At 37.7% G+C, this 26,609-nt stretch overlaps 1 protein-coding gene across 4 annotated transcripts in view; it reads right to left on the bottom strand.

Moving 5' to 3' along the window:
* Psd3 (pleckstrin and Sec7 domain containing 3) overlaps positions 1–26,609 on the bottom strand; it is a 480,958-nt gene that overhangs the window by 112,524 nt on the left and 341,825 nt on the right. For all 4 annotated transcript variants that reach the window (XM_076853634.1, XM_076853635.1, XM_076853636.1 and 1 more), the window contains one exon: positions 9,178–9,221. In XM_076853634.1, the coding sequence (XP_076709749.1) occupies positions 9,178–9,221 (44 nt within the window). The remainder of the gene's footprint in view (positions 1–9,177; positions 9,222–26,609) is intronic.

Below are 26,609 nucleotides of genomic sequence, written 5' to 3'. Positions count from 1 at the left end.
AAAAAAAAAAAAATGGAAATACAATGAGGTCAAGCCAGATGCTGGGTTTCCAAAAGATCTACTGGAAGCTTTTTTGTTTGTTTTAACATCTTATTTTATTTTCATTTACTTGTCTTTATTTATTTATTTTTTATTTTTATGTGGTGCTGAGGATCGAACACAGTGCCTCAAGCATGCTAGGCGAGCGCTCTACCACTGAGCCACAATCCCAGCCCCTAGAAACTTCTTAATATCAGAATAGAAATAACTTCATTATTATTAATCTGACTAGTTCAATTTTTCTTACATTCTGAAAATGCATGTACATGTGCATATTAAAGTGTACAAATACACATATGCTCAGTGAAAGCTAACCAAATATTATCTAAAGTATTCAAGGCAATATATTAGTCATTGCATGATTCCAAGTCATTGAGAAACTGTTGTCTTTCTTCTTGTATCATTCTTAAATAAACATTGAAGGCTTAACAAATGATGCAGTTGATATAAAATTCTATGTGATCATAATAGGAAACAGACTTTATTAATAGCCAGTCTCCACAATTATTTATTATTTTAGGACAAGTAGGCTATTGACATCATAGCCACATTCTATCTGCTCACCAACCGGTGTGTGATGTGTCTTCTGAAGTTGAAGATATTGTAAAGTAAAAATATTTGTAAGGTACATCATGTTCACTACCATCTTTATATTAAAACTGTTCTCATAATAAAATCTTTAAACATTCTAAGGTCTACCTCAATCTCATCACTGAAAGATTCACTCACACATAAATGAGATAATGTGTCAAGTGTTTGGTTTTTTCCCCAAAGCAAAGAACTGGGTAGCCAATCTTTCCTGTTTTTTGTATGACTGAGTTCTGCATATTTAAGAAAAACATACTTTACATTGAGGAAACAAATACTTACAGATTAAATATTAAGTGTGAGCTATAATTCAGGTTCCTAATAAAATTACATTTTACAGAACTGTATGAGGGAATTTTTTCTAATTCTAAACCTTGAAAATTTTCTTCCTTTAAAGGAAACACCAAAATCCAGCAGATTGATCCATGTGCAGTAAAATTTCTAGCTAATAAGTTTTTAAGTAATATTAATTCTTCAGCTCAAAATCTCCAAGTTAATGGTCAATTTTTCATCATTATGACATTTTCCCATTACTTTTATTTTTTAATATTCAATGCATTTTTTCCAACATTATAGATCAATCAAATCAATAATTATCCTCTATGTAAACTACATGTGTGTGTATTTACTCTTAATCTTTATAGATATTATCTTCTAAATTTGTGGTAAAATATTAACATCAGAATTATTATTTTACCAAGAATGTAGAATGTGAGATGTTCCAACAGAGCAGCCATAAGGGGAACATTCAATCTAATTCCAGTATTTCACTGAGGCAGAAGACATACCGAGGAAGCATGGCTTAATACCATGAGCACCCAAATGGGGAGCTGGACTATATTTCTTCATTATTACTTTTTCCTGTTGAGTTCTTACCAACACCTCCTAATGCCAACTCTCCTAATCTCTTTTCCCATATACGCAAATTAAAATTTGTTCATAAATTTACTAAATCTTCTCTATCTACAACTTCTCTTTGTCCTAGTTTTTTCATTAGTCAATATGGCCAATCTACAGATGATCTTTATTTATTTATTTATTTATTTATTTTGGTGGTGCTGGGGATTGAACTCATGGCTTTGTGCATACAAGGTAAGCACTCTACCAACTGAGCTATATCCCCATCCCTTACAGATGATTATTTTGAAATTTAAAATGAGACTTACTTTTGCTATAGTATACTCACTTAAGTCCTGGTCCAAACTGTTTAGATAGTTTTCCTTCATTTACTACTGAGATACCAATTCTGATTAAGCAATTTCATATATCTAGATTCACAGGACATTATTTAATGTAACTAATTTTAAAAAGGAAATTACCATGAGGTAATTGGTTTTGTTTTATTTATTTTTGTGTGTATATAAATAAAATAATTCTACCTTGAGGTAAAAAATGACACTCATACTTTTCTTTAGGCTATAAGGCCAAACCTAAAAAGTACACACAAGGAATTTCACTTTTTTTTGGCTGGATGATTCTAATGTTATAATTTTTTTTTTTTTTTAATGAAGAATAATCAGAAGAAAAGAACAAGAAAAAAAAAAGAGCTTAAATAGTAGGCAACATATTAAGTTACAAGGAAGGCACAAATAGAAGGTAGCATATCATAACCAGTCTAAATGAAAAAACAAAACTGTTGGATGGAAATAAAACCACTTGTCCCTCCTGGAAGACCACTTTCCAAGAGCAACAACTGATATTGCAATGTAATTAATATGTATTATTTCTGAAAGTACAATTAAAATCAATACTAAGTAAACTATGCAAAGGAATCTTTTCTTGGAAAAAGACTTTTTCAGAAATCACACAGCAAGAAGAGTTTGGAATCAGATAGTAATGTCAAATTCAGACCCCTTGCACTGAATGAGAACAAGTTACTCCATTGCCCTAAAACTCTCCTACAACATAGACCAATACACATTCTCGGCCAAAAGAAGCAGAGAAAATCTCTGATGTTTTTTCTACTTCCTGATGGCAGGGAATCAGCCACTACTTGGGCAGCTCTGGTTTCCTGAAAAGACCAGCCATGATTAAAATTCCCAACAGAGAAATGATAAAGATGCCAAACATCAAACCACCGATAGCTCAGAATCATACTTTGAAAGCTGAAGGCTACTGTTAATGCATGATCAGAGGGATAGAGAGAACCTAGTGTGCTACCACCATGCCAAATTAACCAGGACAATTCACTGTAGGCAGACAGGAAACAGTTTAATTTAGAAGCAAAGGCCACAAGGGTTTTAAAATGCTCTTGTTGCAAACTGAGTTGCAGGGCAATATAAAATAGTAAAGATTAATCTGTGAAGCAAGGTTGTAAAATGCTTGTTCAGAGTTAAAAGGAGCAAATGTGCAAACCGATAAGCAAGATCAGCACAGCTACAATGGAATCACCAGAGGACACAAGTACAGGCGGAACCCCTGGGCTGACTCTGCCTACACCTAGCTTCACTGTGCCTTAATGTGAGCCTGGATACATGAATTTCCATTATTATTGTTTTTTTGAAAACCACGGTAAGGGAAATTCCTTGTAGACTTTAAATACTGTTTATTGTTGCAGTATAACAGCAATAAACATGGAGGTCAAAAGGTAGGATGTTCATTAACTTACCTAAAGAATAATAATACTGCATTTATTGTATTTCCCATTTTTTGAAAATTCAGCTAAATTTGAAACAACTCTAACCCAAGTTATAAGCTCATATTTTATCTACCTTATCCTGCCCCATCCAATCACAGTAATTATTCAGCGTTTTGTTGTTGTTTTTTAATCTATGTTATCTACCTAAGTTACCTTAATTTCAAGGAAAATGCCTTAATGCTCTTTACACTTTTGTTCTTCCCTAATTCACAACATATTAGTTGAATGTAGTTCAACAGCTGCTTCATGAACAATGAACCATGGTGCAAAGGGACTTGGAAAGAGAACTGGTGCATGTCCTACCCCATGTAGCCAGGCCCTCTTGCTAGTCAGGGGACTCACTGCACTATCACCACAACTTCATGTTTTTGTCTTTGTATAGTTCTTCCCCTCCTCTCATGCTGTGTTCTCATTAGGCAGAGAAGGAACTACTCACACCTGTATCAGGGGCACAATGCTGGGACCCAGGATGAATTCAAGATCCTTACTCCTAACTTTCCTGGGGGAAAACACTAGTAATTCCATGAGCAGTTAGTGAGACCGATAAACTGGTAAAAACCTCTGGTTTGCTCTATATCAAAGGCTGGCACAATCAAGGTACCATCACTACTCTCCAAAGCCTGTACACTACTATGTGGCTACAGAACCAGGCAACTAGGCACAGCCTTGGGGAGCTACGACACCAGGGAGACAAATCCTCTGCTGCCACTAGTAGTACATCTTTGGGCCAGGTGAATGTTTCTTGATTTCACTTTCCCTCACATATGAAATGAGGACACTGGATTAGGTCAATACTTTTCTAATATTAAATGAAACTTAAATTAGGTATTTTTAAAAAGGTAAAAGTGGAACTGTGTTGGTCAGTTGAAATAGACATGATTTGGAGGATGCAGAACTGGGACCCTCTCCTCTTTTCCCTTCTCCTCACTCACAACTAGAGAGGACCCCGAGACATCTTCCCCGGAATCCCCAGGATCCACAGAACCCAGCTAATAAGCCAATTAATTAAAGTCCACTATGCAGTCCCGCTAGTTAAAATATTCCATGACTCTATAATTCACTTTGCTCAAAGGTTCTATCTAAAGTCAACATCAAGATACTTTCCATGCAAATACATTTTATCCTACATATTTTTGCTACAGTGCCATCTTTCTTGTAACCATATTCTAAACTATACACTTGTTGACTTATCTTTCAAGAATGCAATCCTTGAGTATTATTAACGAACTTTCTATACTCCCAATCCCCATGCTGGGGATTAAAACCAGGGCCTTGTGCTCACACACTGAGCTACACAACTAATCTTTTCTATAGACAATTATGGATCTTCATTACATATCTGAGGCAAAGGAGATTAAGGAAATGATACACATGTGTCAATTAAAAAACTTACAGACTGATGATACCTTATGATAAAGAATTATAATGGGAAGTAAAACTGATGGTGTCATCAAATAAAGTAAAATGGATGTTTAAGGACTGAGATGATTTCTAATTGGCAAGATCAGGCAAGACTTCAAGGAATGGATGTTACCTAAACTGGGCTGTAAGGTAGGGCAGATACGGATGGCAAGTCAAGGTCATCATGGAAATGACCAGGAAGCCATAGGACAAGCACAGAGAACTGTATCTACTGGTAGCCAGGTTGAAATGAAGACAATAATGAGGAATAAATGAGATTACAGGCCAAGTGCACAGAGACTAACTGAAGTTTACCACACGGGGATGTTTCAAATGGGTTAAAGGAAAGAGACTGGGTTAACAGGCAAAAAGTATAAATCGGAGGAGGAGGAGGAGGAGGAGGGAGAGGAGGAGGGGGAGGGGGAGAAGGGGAGGAGGGGAGGGGGAGAAGGGGGAGGAGGAGGAGGGGGAGAGGGAGGGGGAGGAGGAGGAGGGGAGAGGGAGGGGGAGGGGGGAGGAGGGGGAGGAGGGGGGAGGAGGAGGAGGGGAGAGGGAGGAGGGGGAGGAGGGGGAGGGGGAGGAGGAGGAGGGGGAGGGGGAGGAGGGGGAGGAGGGAGGGGGAGGAGGGGGAGGAGGGGGAGGAGGGGGAGATGGGATGTGCACTGCAGCCACTTCAGCAATAAAGAGTGAGTGGAATCAAAGTGGACAGGGGCTAAAATCCAGGTAAGCACTACTCTGTGGTTACCAGGAATGGAGAACCTACAACAAAGGTGGGAGACAGATGATGACTGCTAAGTGCTGGCAGAAGTGTCCCATGGAAAATGCATATGTTGAACTGAAACATGGGGAAGAGGTGAGAGTTGAATTTTTATCTTGGAGATCTTTTACAGAGATGGCAGATGAAGTTTCAGGAATGAATGAGACTATTAAGAAAGAGACTATATTGAAAGAAGACACGTCTAAGCACTGGTACCAACATTAATGGATTCTAGGTGGAAAATGAGTTGGAGAAAGAATGGTTGGAAAGGTCCTAGGAGAACTGGAGAGCACAGTATTATGACAATATCCATGCACATACAAGTTTAAAAAGGAAAAAGCACAGCTCCTGATCTATAAGAGCACATAAACTGAACAGCAGTGTCCTCTAAAGTGTGTTCTAGAGACCACTAATTTTAGTGAATGTTAAAAAGTGCTTTGTGATCAAAGCAGACCCGGTGATTTATAAAGCAGAGGGACTAGCCCTTCATCTCTGGTCAAAATTTAAAATACACATCAGATTGTTAAAGGCCGAATCAGCTGGGAAAAAAGAAATCTGTGTAACTTTTGTTCATACCATGCTTGTAGCAGTGGTCCACTTTATTCTATGAAAACAGCCCTTGTTGCTCTGCCAATGTGGCTTATTTTTAAAATGGAAGTGTTCTTTCTCTTCCTCTCTCTTCCCCTCCCTAATCTCAGGGGAAACAGGATTACCATTTTTCCCTGTCCTAGGCAGAGTTATCTGTCTCTGGGCATACAACTCAGCATAGGAATTAAATAATTTAGACCTCAAAGATGTCTCCAGAAGATCTAAGAAATTACTATTTCCCAAATTAACAAGTAAAATACCCCACACACATACCCTCCCCTGACAGGGAACCCTTGGAATGCAGCCTTGAATCTCCTATTTGTATATTAATTTATTTATTAGAGCTTTATAGATCCTCTGTTCCCTTGATGAGTAGAATCAGGAGATCTTTTATAGAGATGGCAAATGAAGTTTCAAGAATGAATGAGATTGTTAAGAAAGAGACTATATTGAAAGAAGACACGTCTAAGCACTGGTACCAACATTAATTGGTTCTAGGTGGAAAATAAGTTGGAGGAAAAAGTGGTTGGAGAGGTCCTTTGGGAGAGGAGTACCCTGTTATTTCTTCTTTCTTAGCAAAGCAATAAGGCTTCTTTAGTCTTTTTTTCAAAACCACACCCTTGTAATTGGATTGGCACTGGGGACAAGGACCACCGAGCTTTTCAGTAACATACTCATCCGAACCACAGACTGTTTTATCTCTATCAGATACTTCAGTGCTGTTTCCATAGGACCTCAGTTGAGGAAAGTGTTATGTATAATAAAATTCAGAACTTTGGAACTGGGAAGGACACTTGTGATCATTTAATCTAATCCCTTTATTTTACTACTACAGTGCCTTATTCTATTCTTTAAAAGCATAAGAATGTAGTATATGTATAGGCATATGAATGAGAGATTTAAGAAATAGAAACTGGGGCTTTAAAAGCTACAGCATTAGGTAGGATATTATAACTATCAATTGGAGGATTAGGAAAAAAAAAAAGACCCTACTACACTTTTGGTTACATGAAGCTCAATAACTGCTCCATCTTACAGAATGGGAAACTGAGGCCCAGAAGCTAACTTGGCCTGTGACCCAACCATTACATGGTAAAGCTAGAACTCAAACTCAACTTTGTCTGGCACTGAAACCTGGGTTCCTGAACAAAATGCTCTGCTGACTTGACAAAAGGACACAGAAGAATTCAGCTCTTGCATACACTATCATCCATCTCTCACCCTCTTGGATAGGACTCAAGATAAAACTTTCTTGCACCATGTCCCAACTGCACATAAATATATGAATAAAATTCATATATATAGAAACATATAGAAACAAATCTGATGTGTTAAAAAAAAAGAAGATTTAGAAAGCAGGTTCTCGGGAGCATAATATTTGCTTTGTAAAATAATTTTGTAAAATCATCCTCAAAATATTCTCTTGTCCAGTGTGAATATATTTACAATTACTTCATTTTTATGAATTTTCTCTAGAGAGCATATTCTGCATAGATCAGGATATGCCTTCAGCATTTCAGCAAGATTCTACATATGTCATGCACAGAATTTTCCTAGGAAACCTACATTCAACTATGAGATATAAATCCAAAATAATTATTACCTTGGATTTTGTACCATAGATTCTTAGTTGTCTTGAGCTTTCCTTGAAATGGCATACTGTCTTTAAATGAGACTCATCATGTATGAACACACAGACATATAAGCCATTTTATATATATATATATATATATATTTATATGCATGCAAATATACAACTCTTAAACTTTGACTCCTTAACTGAAAACAGTACCATAGAACTTTGCAGTTAGTAGAAACTTAATTTGAGCAGCTTTACTTTTTAAAAAATTAACTCTAGCATATTAAATATGAGACTAGTTATCTGCTAAACCACTTTCTCCCAAAGTACATGTGAAAAACAAGATTCATCTTCCAAGTTAGGATTCTATAAAGCTGACTTCACTATAGATTGCTAAGCCACTTGGTTTAAAAAAAAAATCACACACATACACATACATACACACACACACACACACACTCCATTAGTGAAAATAAAAAATAAAATTTGCATTAAGCTCATATTAAAACATATTTTGACATAATATATCAATACTTGATTAAAGATTTAGTGAAGATTCTTTCATAACAATTTTTAAAAATATTTTTTCAACTGTTGTATTGATTAGTGAAAATTTAAAAAAAGAGGTATTGTCTGGGCTAGAGTTGTGGCTCAAAGGTAAAGTGCTTGGCTAGCATGTGTGAGGCACTGGGTTTGATTCTCAGCACCACATATAAATAAACGAATAAAATAAAAGTCCATCAACGTCTAAAAAATATTTTTAAAAAGCAGTATTGTCAATTTATGTAAAACTAACTTACTGTAGTACTAATTTCCAAAATGGGTACCTTGAAACACTACAATTTTACTGTCAAATAGATTCAGGAAATATAGAAACTTCATTTCTCTTGATAATATACAATGGCACTGTATAAGCCTCCTGAAAGGTTTTAAGCTAAAAAATTTTTTACCTTTATTTACTTCATAGTTTCTCAAGCTTATTTATCCAGAGACTGCTTTTCTTTTTATGGTTAATATCTATCCATGTCCTTGTATAATAGATTTATAGGAAATAGGATTAGAAAGGTTTGATTTATGATGATAGGAAGGAGAGAACTAAAATTAAGTAGTGCACCCAAATCATGTGTATTGGGTTTTGAAATAAATACAACTTTATCAAATTTTTTTCAGAATGCTATTTTTAAAGGACACATTAACAATACAATGAATTGGGGCTGGGAATATAGCTTAGTGGTAGAGTACCTGCCTAGTATGTGCAAGGCCCTGGGTTCAATTCCCGGGACTGGAAAAAAAATAAAAAGTGTGTATATGTGTTACATGGACATACACGTAAATAAAATTGTTTACAGAGCAACCAGATTAAAGCAAAAGCATTCTGCATGCCAAGAGGAAAAACAAACAAGAAAAATCCACACTCATTGTTCACTAAGGTTTTACACAAGTAGTTAAGACACTTAGTGTAAAATAAGAGCTGACAATACATATTTAATGCCCCTCTGAAATCACCTCCGAGGCATGAAGACAGAAAGTAGGAAATAAAAGGAGTTGTTCATTATTAAAAGGTTGACATCCATCCAGCATACTTACACTGCCCATTCCAGCTTCTCATTCTTGATTGAGTTGTACAGAGCCTGTAAAGAGAAGAAATAAGATTGAATTATTGTTTTCATTCTGTTCCATATTCTGAATTCAGCACATGACTAAAGCTTTAACGAGTCTGCAAGTAACTCGTTCACACCTTTCCAGTCTGACCATCTGAACAGGAGGGCCTGGAGCCCCTTGCCAATGCTCTGGGAAGGTGAGGAAGAAATAAGTGGGGCAAGCAAGTGCAAAGTGAGCAGAGTTTTATGAAACACTTTCCACAACTAGAAAATGTCTTTTATAAATAAAGACTACCTGGCTAGGGTTGTGGCTCAGCAGTAGAGCGCTCGCCTACAGGTGCGAGGCGCCCTGGGTTCGATCCTCAGCACCACATAAAAATAAAGGTATTGTGTCCAACTACAACTAAAAAAAATATATATTTAAAAAAAATAAGACAACCCTATGTATTATAAAGTAAAATTAGATGTGATTAAAATTAAACTCATTCAAAATATGCCTTACAGTTTCATTAATTTAGACAAATATTGGTGGTACTCAGGTTCTTTTTTACCGATGGAAGACTTCATGGCATCTAGATAAGATTCATGGAAGGGGGCTGAAGCCAGATATGGAAATGTATTTCTATACCATTAGACATTATTGTTCTAATGTCATAATTCTGCTTTACAGTGAAGTATTATACTGGTTCCCGTGTGTGGTGGTGGAGGGAACAGAAAGCTTCCTAGGGTCTTGGTAACAATAAGAACACAGTCAACTCAGCCTAAGACTGCTTCCCCGATTCTCCTAGCCCCAGCATTACATATAAAATCCTTATAAATCAACTTATTCCATTACAACGACTACCTGGGAAAAATGTTTTAAATTTTGAATGAGATATTACAAAGATAAAACAAGTGTATTTCTAAGATATAAAACCACAACAGCAAATTAAACTGAAAAGAACTTTATGTATAATATTATTATTACATTGGAACATTTTTTTCCTCAAAGGACTTGGACCTATTACAGCTTGAAGGTTTTGCAAAGACTTTGAATTAGGGAAAAAAAAGAAGGAATTAGATGCCATACAGATCCTCTTTTACACAAGGAAAGGCGGGATTCAGAAGCTGCCTACCAGCAGAGCAGTGGTAGAAATGCCTTGAATTCCTATCTTCCCCCTCTTAATGTCTCATCCCAGTGTCTGTGTGCAGAAAGACTGCATGTAAGTATTGAATTCCTTTTTCATCAAAACACTTCCAAATCTAGTACAAATGTAAAAAAGTTATATATTTTCTATTACTTAAGACTCAAAACATGTATCCTTAAACACTATTTTGACGGGTAATGTGGAAGTTCTCCAGTATGGCATAATAGTTTACTGACTAATGTGATAGTGAATACTAATCAGGACACATTTTATCCTTATTAAGACATGGTAAAGTATGTCTTCAGTCAATGAGAGAACTGCAAATTAAAACAAAGGATAAATTAAAGTGCAAAGAACACACTATAAATTAGATATTCTGTTTGAAAAACTCAAAATTTACTAAAGGACTCCAAAAGCCTATGATATAGCTCATGTCTCCTGAAGATGAACACTTAGGAGGTGCAGAGTGTCTCAGGACTTTGCTTGGACAAATGCCTTTTAAATGGTTTCTATTACTTGTCTGAGCCATTTTGAACCCACCAGTAATAGTGGGCTGGGAAACTGCAATTGAAAAGAGAAAGATCACTGAAGGCTCTTTATCTCCTAGCATACTCAACATTGCGCAGAGTAATTCACCAGGTGGCAAAGATCTTTTTAAAGCTGATTATAAAGGTAGACAGTTGGAAAATTATATCTGAGCATCTAAAGATTTTCTAATACATTCAATTCTTCCTTTCAACAGTTTCTTTTCAAATTGTTTTGCACTTGAGGGTATTTGCTTTACAAGAAATGGAACTCAACAAAAATCTCATGATAAAGTCACTCATTAAATTCAACAGACCTGTCATCAGACTTGTAGGTCAAGTCCTCACCCTGGGTTTATAATAAATTTTTTTTTAATTGTAGCATGCCAAATCTAAAAAGGTAGATGCTACCCGATCCTTCATAATTACAAAATCAGAAAGGTATTTTCGTGATTCTCTGTAGTGTTTTATCATGAGCCATTAGTTTTCTTAATAAAAGGAAGATGGTTTACAAAAGCAGTTAAAACTTCCAGACCTGGCTCACAAGTTCTATGCTTTTATGCCCAGCCCAGTTAGAAACCGAGTGCCCATGTCTGCTCTTTACCTCCTACCCAGCAGTCAACCTAGACTCCATGATGCACCATATGATCTATCACTTCAAGCAGTTTTGTTAACACAGGTTGAGCATACCTAATCTAAAAATTCCAAGTCCAAAATACTCTGAAATTTGAAATGCTCCAAAATTGGGACCCCTTTGAGCACCAACATGATACCACAAAAAGGAAAATTCCAGACCACTAAATTTGGTTCATGTCATACACAAAACTTTAAAACACCGTATAAATTTACCTTTAGTCTATGTGATTAGTGTATAGAGAACAAATTCCGTGTTTAGACTAGAGTCCCCCCTCAAGATATCCTATTATGCCTATGCAAATGTTCCAACATCTGAAGAAATTTAAAATCTGAAATACGTCTGGTCTAAGCATTTTGGATGATGGATACTCAACCTTTATCTTCAACTTTTTTGTTATATTATCTGTTGTATCTGAAAACATGTAACTCTTAACTAATCCTACCCTGACTTCTTTACACTGACATCCTGTATACGAATCAAGGTTTTTTCTTTTTCTTTTCTTTTTTTTTTTTAGTTTCAAGTGACAGATACCAAAACTAGGGATAAGGGGAACCTGAAAGTTTATGTAGCCAAATCATAGAAAGGTATGGATGGAGCTAGCCTTAGGAATACAGGAATTCAAAGACCTCTTTCTTCTTCCCACCCCAGACAGGTCTTGTCCTTGTTTCTCTGTAACACAAGAAAAGTGTCCACTACAAGCAATGCCTGTCCACATCCTATCTCTCTCAAGAAGAGAAAACAGTTCTTTCTTTCCAGTGTGAAAACTCCCAGATAGAGTGTCTCACTGTTGTAGTTTTAGACACCTGTTCTTCTGTGAACCAGTCTGTGTGCTAGGTAATGAGGCACTATGATTAGGTCTAGCTCAGAAATCAAGGGCTCTGGGGAAACTGTTAATGGGGGTAGGGGTGGGATACTGTTGATCTAACCATTCGCAAAACCTTCCTGGACTGCAAAACTTCCCCAATTTGTGACCTATTCAACCATACTAGAAAAAATTAATAGCACAAATACCACTAGATATTCACCATTTAACTTCATTATAAGCCATCTTAACCTCTTGCCTCTTCTCTATAAATGCATCTGCACACTGGCACCTCTTCTCCTTTCTAATAAGAGAAGAAACAACACAATGGAACTGCTAAGAGGAGCCTGAGCTCATGAAACAAACATTTCCTTACAAACATGAGGAAAATGAAGCCCAACGTGAATTAAATCCTCAAGGTCCCATACTTGGTTTTCACAAACTCTGACTTACAAACTACTTTTTTTTTTGGTGCCGGGGATTGAAACTAGAACCTTGAGCACACAAAGCATGCATGCTACCCTGCCCGAGCTGCAGCCCCGGCCAGGCTCTTCATGCTTACCATCAACTAACTACGTTGTCTCCTCCTAAGACCACACTGGGCAGTACTGTGTGTGCCTGGCTAAGTGAAGGCCCATGCTGAAAAGGAAAACGGGCTTGTGCCTCTTAGAATTGATTCAGATCATGCTGGTCATTGTAAGATTCTATTCTTCAAAAATGAGCTTTCACAGGAGCCACTGCTGTTAGGACACATGCTTTAGGTGCTTTTGTTGAGTGAGGTCGATGGGCTTGCTGCAATGATCCTACATTTCAGTTCACTTAGGACCCAAAGTATTTGCCACCTGAGTGGCTAAAACTGGGTATGGACTGCAGCTCAGGTAAATAACCCTTCATACAGCTGGAGGTAAGTCATCTGGCCTAACCCAAGAGGGAGGGTGTGCCACCAATGTGGCATGGTAGTTGGGGACAGGTGGAGAGAGGTGCTACAGCGGCTCACGTGGATACATACAGAGAGGCAATAACTTGCATGGAGGTCCAGGAGATGTCCAGGGCCTAATCGCTGGAACCTTGGAATATTACCTTATATGACAAAAACTTGAGCCATGTAATTAAAGAGCCTGAGATGGGGAGAATATCAGGGTGGGCCCTAAATGTAGTTGCAAGGCTCTTTATAAGAAGGCAGCCAGGATGGATTCAGAGAAGAAGGTGGCATCATGAAGAGGAACAAAGAGAGCAGAGTGACCAAGACAGGACCCATGGTATGCTGGAAACTGCCAGAAAGTGGAAAAGGCCAGGAACAGATTCGCCCCTGAGAGGTGTACAGCCCATTTGACAGCATGTTGTCAGACTTCAGGCCCCCAAACCATGGTAGAATGGATCACTGTTCTTTTTAGATCCCAAGCTCGTGACAATTCGTTACAGCAGCCACAGGAAAGTAACACACCGTAGAATAAGTGAAAGGCAAATGTATCTGAGAAACAAAGGTTAGAGGTTGAGTTTCAGAAATAATTCCAGGGTCATCCCTTAGACAAAACAGTTTTTTATCATTGTGATCTCATTTGAAAGAATAAGCATACACCCCAGAATCAGTTATGGAGCTTTAAAAATATTGATTACCATGTCCTGCCCCAGACCTACTGAACCAGCTTTCTAGGTGAGGAATCTATACAGAAATTATTTTCTAATGCTTCCATGTAGCTCTGAGATGAAGCTGTGTAAAAATCACTGCACCTCATTAGTTTACCAATTTATTCTCCAACTCAAATTTTTGCAACTTAACCCAAGAGCTAGAGAACAATCTTATATCTCCAGAGATAACCAAACAGAACAGAACGATTCTTCAAATTTCAAGATCATCATTTTTAAGAATGAGAAAGCAAAGTAAATTGCTTAAATTACAGAGATCAAGGTATTTTGGTCTAAATTTACTTTTAAGCCTTTGTTCCCCACTTTTGATTGCTTTTCAACGATGATAAAATGCAATTTTATTCAAAACTCAGCACCGTCACTGACAGCCCACACAGGCTCTGAGGTTTTTCTCCAGTACCAAGTATTGTGTAACCAGAAGCCTCTGTCTGTCTCCCCAGAAGCACATTCTGCATAGTTGATGGAATTCATAAATTTTAGTTAAGCAACCTTCTAAATTTCAATGGACTTTTTTTCCTCTGTGGTCTTTGATTCATTTTGAAAAGTATGGAGGAAACAACAGAGCCTCTACTTTCAGTAAAGCTGACAGTGACCATGGTGGAATTTGTACCAAGAATAAGGACAGCACCAACACCATATATCCCTTTTTTCAAATGCAACCCTGGTTCATGCAGATCTTTAGAGTAAGACGATTTTCCAGTGAAGAATTAAATGTGCCCCACTCTGGCAGTAGTATAAGAGAAAGAACATGCTTGAAAAATGTACTGGTTAAAAACTGATGATGAAACCAGTTACCAGATGAATGTCAAATTGCTCAGAAAATCTCAAAGAAGACCTTAAATCACTTTTTTCTCTTTTCTTTCTTAAGTGGCAGAAGGCAACTGTCAAGCAGAATTGAAGAAGGAAAAACAGCCCCAAGCTTTGAACATGAGAGTACCACAGGTAGATCCATCTTAGGGAGAAGAGCTTACTGAAGGTGAGCTTCTGGACTTGACTTCCCTTACACTACTTGGGTCCCCACACCCAGGCAGTCTTCGTGAACCCTAGTTTAAAGAGCACTCTGCATGGAAGGACATGTATTCACAAGCTGCCTGTTGGGCATTCAGCTCTTTGGCTCTCATTCAGAGTGACAGAAGTGTGCCTCCCATGTGGTTTGTGTTTTTCCTATCTATGGTCAGATGTACTGTTTGGACACAGCCACCATGTAAACAGAGCCAAAGTCCATGTCCTGGACAATTAAGTTCCCCTTGTGACATGGGGCATACACAAACCCAGTCAGCAACTGTAAGAATATCCAACCAGGAACAGAGGCATCAACACGAATCCATAATGAGCTCTAGAAAATTAATTAAAAAGCCCTTACCCTCAATGAAAGAGAATCTGAAGTGTAATTAATATGTATAACTCACCATGTGACTAACATTTCTGAACATATCCTAGAGGCTAGGGAGGCAGTCTGTGAGGTACAGATGACTCCATTCTGCCTTCAGGGGCCTCTTATATAAGGAATACAAAATGTGCTGCTAACCCCGACTGAACTTTGCCTAGTTAAAAATTAGTCACCTAACAGAATCAACTCATTTTTTACTTCCTACATATAACGTACAAGACATTTCCACACACAATATTTAATAAGTGACATCACATATATTTTCTTCAGAAAAAAAAATTTGATAGAAAAGACAACAGATCCAAGCTCAAAGGTAAGATTTTGGAAGAGGTAGGGCAGGGTGTCTGTGTCTAACTTGCTTGTTGAAGACAAGTCAATTTACCTGCTTCCCATTTTCTTCATAGGCAATGTGGAAGCATAGCATAAAGTACATTTCTTGGTCCCTTTGCTGATCTACTGTCATATGATTTTACTTGAAAAGACCCTAGAAGTCACCCACTTTCACAAACTAATAGTTTTTTGCCTAATCCCTGCTCCCTCCCTTTCCCTGTGTCCCCCACTAATTATTATTATTTTTTTTTTTTTTGCTATAATTCTTGGTAGCATCATCATCTGCTCCCAAATCCAAGATGTGGCTCCTTATAAAAGAATGAGTGTTTTAATATGTTTATTCATTTTGTCATGAACTGGTTTTTATTTCTATAGGTTAGATTCCTAGGAATGATATCTGGGTTGAAACATGCATTTTCCCTATAAATTTTACTATAAAATTTTTCAAACATGTAGATAAGTTATAAATATTGTGCATTGCAACACTGATATACCCATCGCCTGTATTTACGATCAAGCTTTAGTTATGTTTGTTGTATTACCTGTTTATCACCTACTCATTGATCTTGCTTTGTTCTCTTATTCTTTTGTTCATTTTACCTCTAAACATTTCAGTTCGGATATTGGTAACTTTATATTCATGTTTATTTACCAAAACTTTTCCAGATATAATTTTTGCATTTTTATTTGTTCTTTCTAGTTATACATGACAGTAATATATTTTGATATATTTAAATACACATGGAAGACATCTTATTCTAATTAGAATTCTAATCTTGTGGATGTACATGATGTTAAGATTCAATGGGGTGTATTCATATATATACATAGAATATTTTTTCCAGATTAATTCCACTCAAAATTTTATATTCCTATCCCACTGTTCCTTCCCTTAATTCTTCATTGTCTAATCTATTAAACTTCTATCCATCTCCTGTTCCTCTTACTGTGGGTTAGCATCCATATTATTAGAGAGAATATTCAACATCTGGTTTTTTGGAATTGGCTTATTTCACTTAACATGAAAGTCTCCAGATCCATTCATTTACTAGAAAATGTCATAAAGCCATTCTTCTTTATGACTGAGTAATATTTCATTGTATATATAAGCCATATTTTCTTTATCCATTCATCTGTTGAAAGGCACCTAGTTTGGCTCCATAGCTTAGCTACTGTGAACTGATTTAACTCCTTTGGATATATATCAAGGAGTGATATAATGGGGTCAAATGGTGGTCCATCCCTAGTTTTCTGAGGAATCTTTTTACTGCTTTCCAGAGTGGTTGTACCAATTTGCAATCCCACCAACAATGTACTAGTGAACCTTTTCCTTCCCAACACCCTCCCCAACATTTTACTTGTATTCTTGCTAACTGCCATTCTGACTGAAGTGAGATGGAATCTCAGTGTGGTTTTAAATTGTGTTTCTCTAATTGCTACAGAAGTTGAATTTTTTTTTTCATGTATTTGTTGACCATTTATCTTTATTCTTTTGAGAAGTGTCTGTTTAGTTCCTTTTCCATTCCCATTTATTGACTGGGTTATTCGGTTTTGGGGTTTTTGTTTTGTTTCGTTTAAGTTTTTTGAGTTCCTTGTATATCCTAAAAATTAATGCCTTATCTGTTGTGTGGGTAGCAAAGATATTCTCCCATTCGGTAGGCTCTGTTTTCACACTCTTGTTTCCTTTGCTGTGAAGAAGCTCTTTAGTTTGATGCCATCCCATTTACTGATTTTTGAGTCTTGTTGAGAAAGTTGGTTCCTAAGCACAACATGTTGGAGTGTTAGTAGGTATAGGGTTTTTGGTCTGCAAGTAGGTATAGGGTTTTTGGTCTGATAGCTGGTTCTTTGATCAACTTTCAGTCGAGTTTTGTGCAGGGTGAGAAATAGGAGTCTAATCTCATTTTGTTATATGTGGATTTCCAGTTTTCCCAGCACCATTTGTTGAAGAGGCTATCTCTTCTGCAATGTATGTTTTTGGCGCCTTTGTCTTCTATGAGATAACTGTATTTATGTGGGTTTCTCTCTCTGTCTTCCTTTCTATTCCATTGGTCTTCATGCCTATTTTGGTACCAATACCAGGCTGCTTTTGTTACTGCAGCTCTTTAGTATAATTTAAGGTTTAACATTGTGATGCTTTTGCTTTAGCTTTCCTCACTAAGGTTTGCTTTGGCTATTCTGGGTCTTTTTTATTTTTTCCAAATTAATTTCATGACTGCTTTTCCTATTTCTATGAAGAACTTCTTTGGAATTCCAATATAAAGTAAACTGCACCAATCTTATGTGTACCTTTAAACAAATTCCAACACATGCACTTACTTCTGGCTTAATATAAATAGCTCATCACCACCAGTTACAGAACATCAACCATCAACTACAGAAAATTTTCTCATGTCCCCTCCCAATCAATCCCCATATTAAAACTGTAAATATCAAATGAACTAGTTTGACTATCAAGTCCAAACACCAGTTCATCATCAAAAACAGATGAGTTACAACTCAAATATCCATAGGACTAGGCAGATAGCATGAGTCAAGAAGGCCAGGCAGAGACTCCAGGAGCTGGAGAAAGCTCCACACCAGGGGTAGAAAGTACTCAGCTGCAGCCAGATCCCAACAAGCTGGGATCTAACTTCAACTACTGCTATTCTCACTGCTTTCCAGATGCAGTTAGAAGCACAAATTGTTCAAGGTTAGTAAATATTCAAGTGTGGCAACAAAAAGAGTTAAAAAAAAAAAAACAAAAAAAAACAATACTGTGGGCCAGGTGAACACATCTGTCCAACAGGACACCATTTTGGAACTGAATGGAAAGATGGGATCAGAAAACTACTGGGAATAACAGTTTAGAATAACTAAATAGATACAGCAGCACTTGCAGTTAATGATTTAAACTTCTGCACAGCTGATGTGTCACAGATGGCGATTTTGACTTTGTGATGATGTTCCAGCGATTTCCCAATAGTTGGTATTCCACTGATGATAACTCTCAATGAGGCACCCTACATAAGGCACTAGACTAAAAGCTTTACTTTCGTGTAATCTTAGTGAATCTTCACAGCAACCCCATGAGAAGGAACCGTTATTCCCTTGTTAGAAAGACGTAATTAATACTCTTAAAGGCTGAGTAACCTGCCAAAGGTCACATAGCAGGGCTAGAATCTGAAGACATGTCTGTCCCAAAGTCAATCTGTGGTTTTTACTTGTCTACCTCAACACAATACTGATAGCATATGTACACGTTATTTGCGAATGCATACACACACGTGCACACACACTTTAATTAACATGTCAATGGTACTAAGTTTTACAACTCCAATAAATGCCTTGTTATTGTTAAAAAATATATATAAATCAGTAAAGTGAAATAATGCTATCCATATCATTTCTTAGTCTTTTACATTGTTATATCAGCTCAGGACCTGTTAGTTTATTTAGAAACAATGTTTTCCCAGGGAAAGATATCTGAAGTTCACAGCTAAGAACATTTCCAATCATAGTCTACACAAATTGATGGTCAGCAGTGTAAACTGTCCTTTAACACATCACTGACTCTTTATGATCTGTCTGCTCCGAGGGCCTATATGACACTCCTTGCTTAATTCTTCTTTATTATATTACTCTATTGTACAATGACCACAACAAATATTTTATCAGGACATGTTAATATAAAGGGAAAGCATTTTTATAACTACTAGATAGTAATTAGAATGCATTTTCTTTTTTTAAGAGAGAGAGAGAGAGAATTTTTTTTTTTTTTTTTTGGTAGATGGACACAACACAATGCCTTTATTTTTTATGTGGTGCTGAGAATCGAACCAGAGTCCCGCCCATGCTAAGCGAGCGCTCTACCACTGAGCCACAATCCCAGCCCCATTTTCTTACTATATAGTATACTATCAGCACTAGCACAATATAGTATAAGTATTTTATAACCACTAGACAATAGTCCATGTTTCTAATGTAGATAAGCACAGTGTAACAGTACTAACACTTTTAGTAGTATAAATCTCCTCTTGAAGCCATTAACTCAGTCAATACTTATTAAGTCTACTACCTGCCAGACATTAATCTAGGCTGGAGAATCCAGTGAGGAACAACATGAAGAACTTAGCTTTCAGCTGAGGTGAAGCAGATGAAAGAGGAATTAAACAGATAATAACAATCCTGTCATTTTCTGGTAGATCAACAAATAATTATTAGAAGGTAATTAAAATAATATAACTCAAAAGAGCTGCCTTAGACTGATTGGTCACAGAAACCCTATCTGCAAGGAGACCTAGGCATGAATAAGAGCAGCAGCCATGCACAGGTGAGTGACAGAGCAAGCAGTCCCTGGGCATGGCTGTGTGGGCAGGCCTGCATAATAGGCTGGTTGTGGGGACCCAGTGGACCCAGTGTGCTGTGCCTATGGGGAAATGGGTAAGTGGGTCACATGGGTCTAGAGCATAGCAGGGGTTTATTTTGTGCATGTTGGGTAACCACCAGAGGATTTTAAGTAGATATTAAAAATGAGTGTCCTAAAACATTATGTGGATGTGATTTAAAAGCAGAAACCCTTAGAACCTGAAAGCTTAGAAGTTTATGCAATTAAAGTCTTAGCAAACACCTTATTCCATATAGGGATGAAAGGTTAACTGCCAGGGTATTCTTCAGCATATGTCACTATTCTCTGACCTGTGTGAACATCCCGAGTCCCAAGTTCATTGTGCTTACAGTCATTGACTGATTTTGTTTTAAAGTTTTATAACTTGATCGTTTGAAAGTGTCACTTATTTATCAAAAAGTTATCTCGAGCTGGGCACACAAGCAAATACCTATAAATCCCAGCAAATTGGGAGGCTGATACAGGAGGATTCCAAGTTCAAGGCCAGCTTGGCAACTTTGCAAGGACTTGTCAATAAATAAATTAAAAAGGGCTGTGGAGTGGCTCAGTGGTAAAGCACTTCTGGGTTCAATGCCCAGTAAATAAAAAAACAAAAAAAACCCTCAATTTGGATAGATAATTCATGTTGTTGAGAGAGATAACTAAAACATATTTTCAAAGGTGATTCTGGATTGTACATACTATAATCTGTTGTTAGACCCCTCTCATTGATAAGTCTTTTTATGATTGAGAGCAGGCATATACCCTAAGAAAGAATGCTTTTTATCTGAGAACATAAGAACAAATTTCAAATGACCTTGTAAATCATTGCAGTATTTCTTAAATACCTGAGAAAAATGATTAATTATAATTAATCATTATGAACATGATGATGAAGTTAATGTGCCCAGTTTAAAAAAAAAAAAAAGTTGGGTGACAAGCGGAGTCCTTTTTAATAAATCGCTTGTTTAAAAAAAAAAAAAAAAAAAATCCCTAGAGGACTTTGACATTTAGAAAGAACACTAGGCCTGGCATTTGTTCCCTGTCATTTCCATGCATTAGACAAAGCAATGAAGACAAACCAAATGGAAATAGATTTTATCCATGACAATCAATACAGCCAAATTAAATAATCTAATTCAGCAAGATACTAGGCTTTCAGATTTCATAAACAAGAAAATTATCAAAGGAAGTTTTGGGGATCTACACAGAATTTCCAGTATTTCATTTTGCTAGGAAAAAAATAAAAATTTTTAAAAGAACAAAATTACTATTATCATCATTCCATCAAAAAAGTAGCATGGACAAGCTCAGAGTAAGAAAGTTTCTCCAGAAATGGCCAGTATCACTAATATTTGCAACTAGCAGCAAAATATGTTCTAGACCCGTAAGTGCTGGAGGACAGTCTTGAAAAGGATTCAACTTTTTTCTTTTTAAAGGGAACCCTATTGTCTCATATTTGCAAAACACAAAGTGAAATGAGATTCACAAACCATTCTAGTCACTCGAAATTACTTGGGTCTCACATATACCTATATATGGTGTTTAGTCTATTTGTGTTAAAAAATCTTCAAGCCAATGGATGTATATCATTTACATAATTCAAATTACCAAAAGGTATATAATGAAAACAACTCTACACTCTACTGTCAGTGGTAACCTCCTTTTTTGGGCTTTCTATTTTCAATATGCACTATGAACTCATAGCTGTGGAATTCTGGAAAAACAAAATAGACTATAAAGCTCTCTCATGTGCACACATGCACACACACACTCTTCTCCCTCCAAATCTAGTAAAATGGTCTCACAATTTGCAGACTCATCCATCTTCAGTATCCATGTTATTAGGAACACATAGGTCCTACTCTTGTCTGGGCTGTGTGTTACACTAAGCTACATTCCTTTTTAGCTAAACTTCTTGCATTTCATTTTGCTGCCGTGTTTTACCTTGTTTACTATCAACCCACCTCTTGTTCTCCTCCACACTCTGCACATCTCCTCTCTGCAGCCCTGAAGCACATGCTCCATCAGGAATCCTCCTGCTCCCACTCCTTGCGACTGCCTGGTTTCCACCTCCTGCACAGTTGTGGTCCAAAGGCTTCCCTTTGCCATTATCATGGGCCTCCCCATCCATCTGCACTATTAAATGTCCTGGGTGCCATGTCTTCTACTTCCTCAAGTAAATGAGGAAAACGACATGGGGGAGGAGAGATAAAAGACTCTTCCTTGGTGAAGTGTTTTTTTCACAATCCTGTTTTCAACATGAGGTCAACTGCAGGCCTTAAGTCTGATCTCCTAAGTCCAAAGCCTCTGGTTAAACTCAGCCTGGAGGAGAAAATGTTGGGGGAAGGGTCACTTGGTGAGATATAGTAGGAGAAGGCATCTAGGACACCCAGTGACTAACTTTAGTCTCCTGTTCTGACCTACTGCCCTGAGAGGTACCTAGAACTCTCCATCCTGGGCCTCCCCTGGGTTCTGTGGGGGCAAATCTGTCCCCTGCTTCCAGGTCTACAGGCACCTGGATTTCAGCTTGCCCTGGGGTGCCAAAATAGTTGACTAGGCTATCTGCTTTCCATCTTGACATCTTGAGGGCACCCTCTCATTCGCCCATGTCCTTGAAGACCCATGAATTCCACTGTCATTTGCTGAGTTTTGAGGGTATAGAGATAGAAGAGTATTGTTCCCTTAAGCTCTAACTTTAAAAGTTCTTGCTGCATATAAGTACTATTTAATCATAGCCTCAGAGATCACAGCAGGAGGCTGATGAGGCATACAAAATGTCCCTTGTGACACTGCCCAATCATAATGAAAGTATTCTGAAAGGCCTTTCTATTTTACCTGTTTTTAAGAAAATGTGACATATATACACAATGGAATATTACTCAGCAATAAAAGAGAATAAAATCATGACATTTGCAGGTAAATGGATGGAGTTAGAGAAGATAATGTTAAGTGACATTAGCCAATCCCCCAAAAACAAAGGCCAATGTTTTCTCTGATATAAGGAGGCTGATTCATAGTGGGATAGGGAGAGGGAGCATGAGAGGAATAGGCCAACTCCAGATAGGGCAGAGGGGTTGAAGGGGAAAGGAACAGGCATGAGGTTAGAAATGATGGTGGAATGTGATGATCCTTGTTATTCCAAAGTACATGTATGAAGACACAAATTGGTATGAATATACTTTGTATACAACCAGAGATATGAAAAATTGTGCTCTATATGTGTAATAAGAATTGTAATGCATTCCACTATCATATATAAATTAAAAAATTTTTAAAAACTTAAGAAAGAAAGCGCACTGGGGAAGGAAAGTGTCATACTGGTATTTTACCTATTCCTCTTGGGGCCAGTAAGGAGCAGTTTCTCTGAAAGCCCTTTCCTTGCTTGCCACAGCTTGTTAGGTAGGGTCCCACCCTTCAAGAGCACTTATCTGGGAGATCTGTAGGATTGTTACCCTGCCCCAATTTTGTACTGGGGGGGGGGGCCGCCAAGCTGAACTTCTAACTCACCCTAATCTTGCTTATATTTGAGGATAGGCTGTCTGAGGTCAGAGTTCCTTTTCAGGTGGTCTAGCTAAAATCGGCTGGATCTGAGAGGGCCACCAGAATCTAGTCTGACAATCTCTACCTTCATCATCACATCTGCACATTAAATGACACATTCTCTCCGCACCATGACAAGGATCTAAAAGGCCCAAAAAAGGAACAATAGAAGTTAATACTGGGAAAAGCTCCATTCTAAGAAAAAACAAAACATGACTATTCCTCCCTTTATTAGCCTGTCCTTCCCGCTCCTCTCTTTTATCATATCTGCCACCTCCTAGCCCTTAAGGCTTGGGAAGTGAATTTGAGAATTTGTCTCCCACTTCTCCTATTCCTGGCTAAGAATAAAAGTTTCCTTCACTGTTCAATCTATGTTCAATCTTGTTATTGATTCTACTATTCCAAGAAAGAAAAAGGACCCAGCCTTGGGAGTCAAAAATTGGTAAAAGGAATTCATTTCCTTGTCATGAGCTGCTAGGGCTCTGGACTCTAGAGAAGGTCTTACTGCTTATAGTAAATGCCATGGTGTACCCTAGTGGACTTCTATGCCACAGAGTTGAAGATGATTTTAGTAAATTTCACCCGAGTGCAAGGAGGAGATTCAAACTGTCTGGGATAGCTATATAATCTAATCTGATTTACTGAAATCAAACAAGCACCAGGCTCAACAGATCTGAACTCGGCAATGATGAGTACACTGGTGTCTCCAGTGCTGTGTGTGGCGATTCACATTCTAAAGCTTAAATAGACTACAACAGCAGTCAGTCACGAGAAGACTCAGGCGAGGAAGAGAAGGCTCCCCAGTGCTCTCATATAACTTCAACATGAAGCATTCCCAATTACCAAAATAAGAACATCCACAAAGTTGGGCACTGTGGTGCATACCTGTAATCCCAGGGGCTTGGGAGGCTGAAAAAGGAGGATCACAAATGCAAAGCAGGTCTCAGCAATTTAGGGAGGCCATAAGTAACTCAGTGAGACCCTGTCTCTTAACATTAAAAAGGGCGGGGAGGCAAGCTGGGGGACGTGGCTCAGTGGTTAAGCATCCCTGGGTTCAATTCTTGGCACAAAAAAAAAAAAAAAAAAAAAAAACAGAGAGAGAGAGAGAGAGAGAGAGAGAAAATCCACCAAAATCAGATGATCTCTCCACTCAAACAGGTATACTGAATGTTCTATTACTACAACACAGTAGACCAGATTTTTAAAAAGTAATGAAAAAGCATCTGTTTGAATAGGGCAAAATATAAAAATCTTAATTAAAATAAATAATGTCAGGATAGATCACTAAGGATGAAGCCATCTTGCTCAGCATCACTACAAATGAGGGAATAGAAAACATTTTCTAAAACTTTCTTAGAATCTAAGATGAATGTAATCCCTGAACTCCATACCAGGTGTGATCTAACAGGCTGCACTGAAGGAAAGGCACTGTCCTGGAAAATGAGAGACTCTAGTCCTCCCCACACATTTCCCCACTAACCTCCCTGACCTTCAATATGACTATCTTTTTCTCCTTTGACTTCTGTCAATATTTCATAGATTTTTCTCTTCCCTTCCGTTGGTTCAGACACATGTATTAACACCAGCTTGCCAGGTTATGATAGCATGAACCAGCACCTTCTTCACAATGTCCAAATACTGCATGGGATTTCTGGAACACCTGCCCTAGGACTTCCTTGCTGGAAGAATGCATGGAGACAGAGCCTACTCATAATTTAACAGTGGGCCATCTTATGCTTTGAATAAAGCCCGTGCTGCTCTGCCACTGTAATATTTTTTAATGCTTTACTTAAATATTATTTTTTAAGTTGTTGGTGGACCTTTATTTAAATTTATTTATATGTGGTGCTGAGAACTGAACCCAGTGCCTCATATGTGCTAGGCATGCGCTCTGCCACTGAGCTCCTAGTTCCAGCCCACAACTTACTAAGACATGTTTCTCTCCACCCCCCACCTTTTTTTTTTTTACCTCTCTCCCTTCTTAATCTTGGGAAAACAGGATTACTTTTCTTTCCCAACCTAGGCAGAGTTATCTGTCCTTGAGCACACACCCAACACAGGAAGGAAGTAATTCAGACTTTTGGAATGGCACCAGAAGATCTCAGAAATTACTATTCTCCCAAATTAACAAGTGAATTACAACTCCCACAAAGAATCACCTCTTTAAAAGCCTACTGTTCCCCCCATAGACAGAATCACAGCCTCTGGGACAGGAGTCCCCTGTGCTTTTCCTGGCTAGCAAGCAATAATCCCTTTTTTTCCTTTTCTTCAAACACGTCCTGGTTATTGGGTTGGTATTAGGGACAAGGATGGAGCTTTCGATAACAATCAGGGGAACAGGGCAAGAACAGAGAATGGCTTTGGGAGTTATTTTAGAGACACTCAAACCAAACTAACAAGACTTGCACTTTACTCAAGTGAAAATGGTAAACAGTGAAATGGTGGAGGTGTGCGTTTAATTACATTCAGGTCAACAAGTGTCTCTCCATCAGGAGCATAGTTTGTTCAACATTTACTCCTAAACAATCATTTGTACATCTCCCCCTCCCCCAAAAAAAGGTGCTAACTTTCCAAATTATACTGTTATATTGTGTGAATGTATTAATATGTTACAACAAACCCACTGTTGCATATATTTATAATGCACCAATAATTTTTTTAAAAGGTGTTAGTATTTGTACAACCTGAGAAAATCACAGAAAAAGCAAGAACATAGGGGAAAGAAGAGAAATTGGAGGGAAGCACATTCAAGAACCCCGGCAACACAATTAAGTCATTCTGCTAGCTTTGTAACTCAAAAAAAAAAAAAAAAAAAAAAAAAAAAAAAAAAAAAAGAAAGAAAAAGAAAAAGAAAAAAAAAAAAAATCTGACTCAAGTCGTAAGGGGGATACACAGCTATTGGCAATGATAGACCTTGCAGCACTAGTTTCCCAAAGGAGCCAGGTTTCTTCTGAAAATCTTCTCTGGGTAAGAATCCCTTAAGACATCAGGATGTGCTCATTTGGCAGAAGCACACCTGTAGGAAGAGCATAACCTCCTGGAACACAAGAAGTGG

This window comes from Callospermophilus lateralis, chromosome 4 (assembly GCF_048772815.1).
Source record: "Callospermophilus lateralis isolate mCalLat2 chromosome 4, mCalLat2.hap1, whole genome shotgun sequence".
NCBI classification, from domain to species: domain Eukaryota; kingdom Metazoa; phylum Chordata; class Mammalia; order Rodentia; family Sciuridae; genus Callospermophilus; species Callospermophilus lateralis.
Note: the sequence above shows the minus strand (reverse complement) of the source record. Positions and strands in the feature narration are given on the sequence as shown.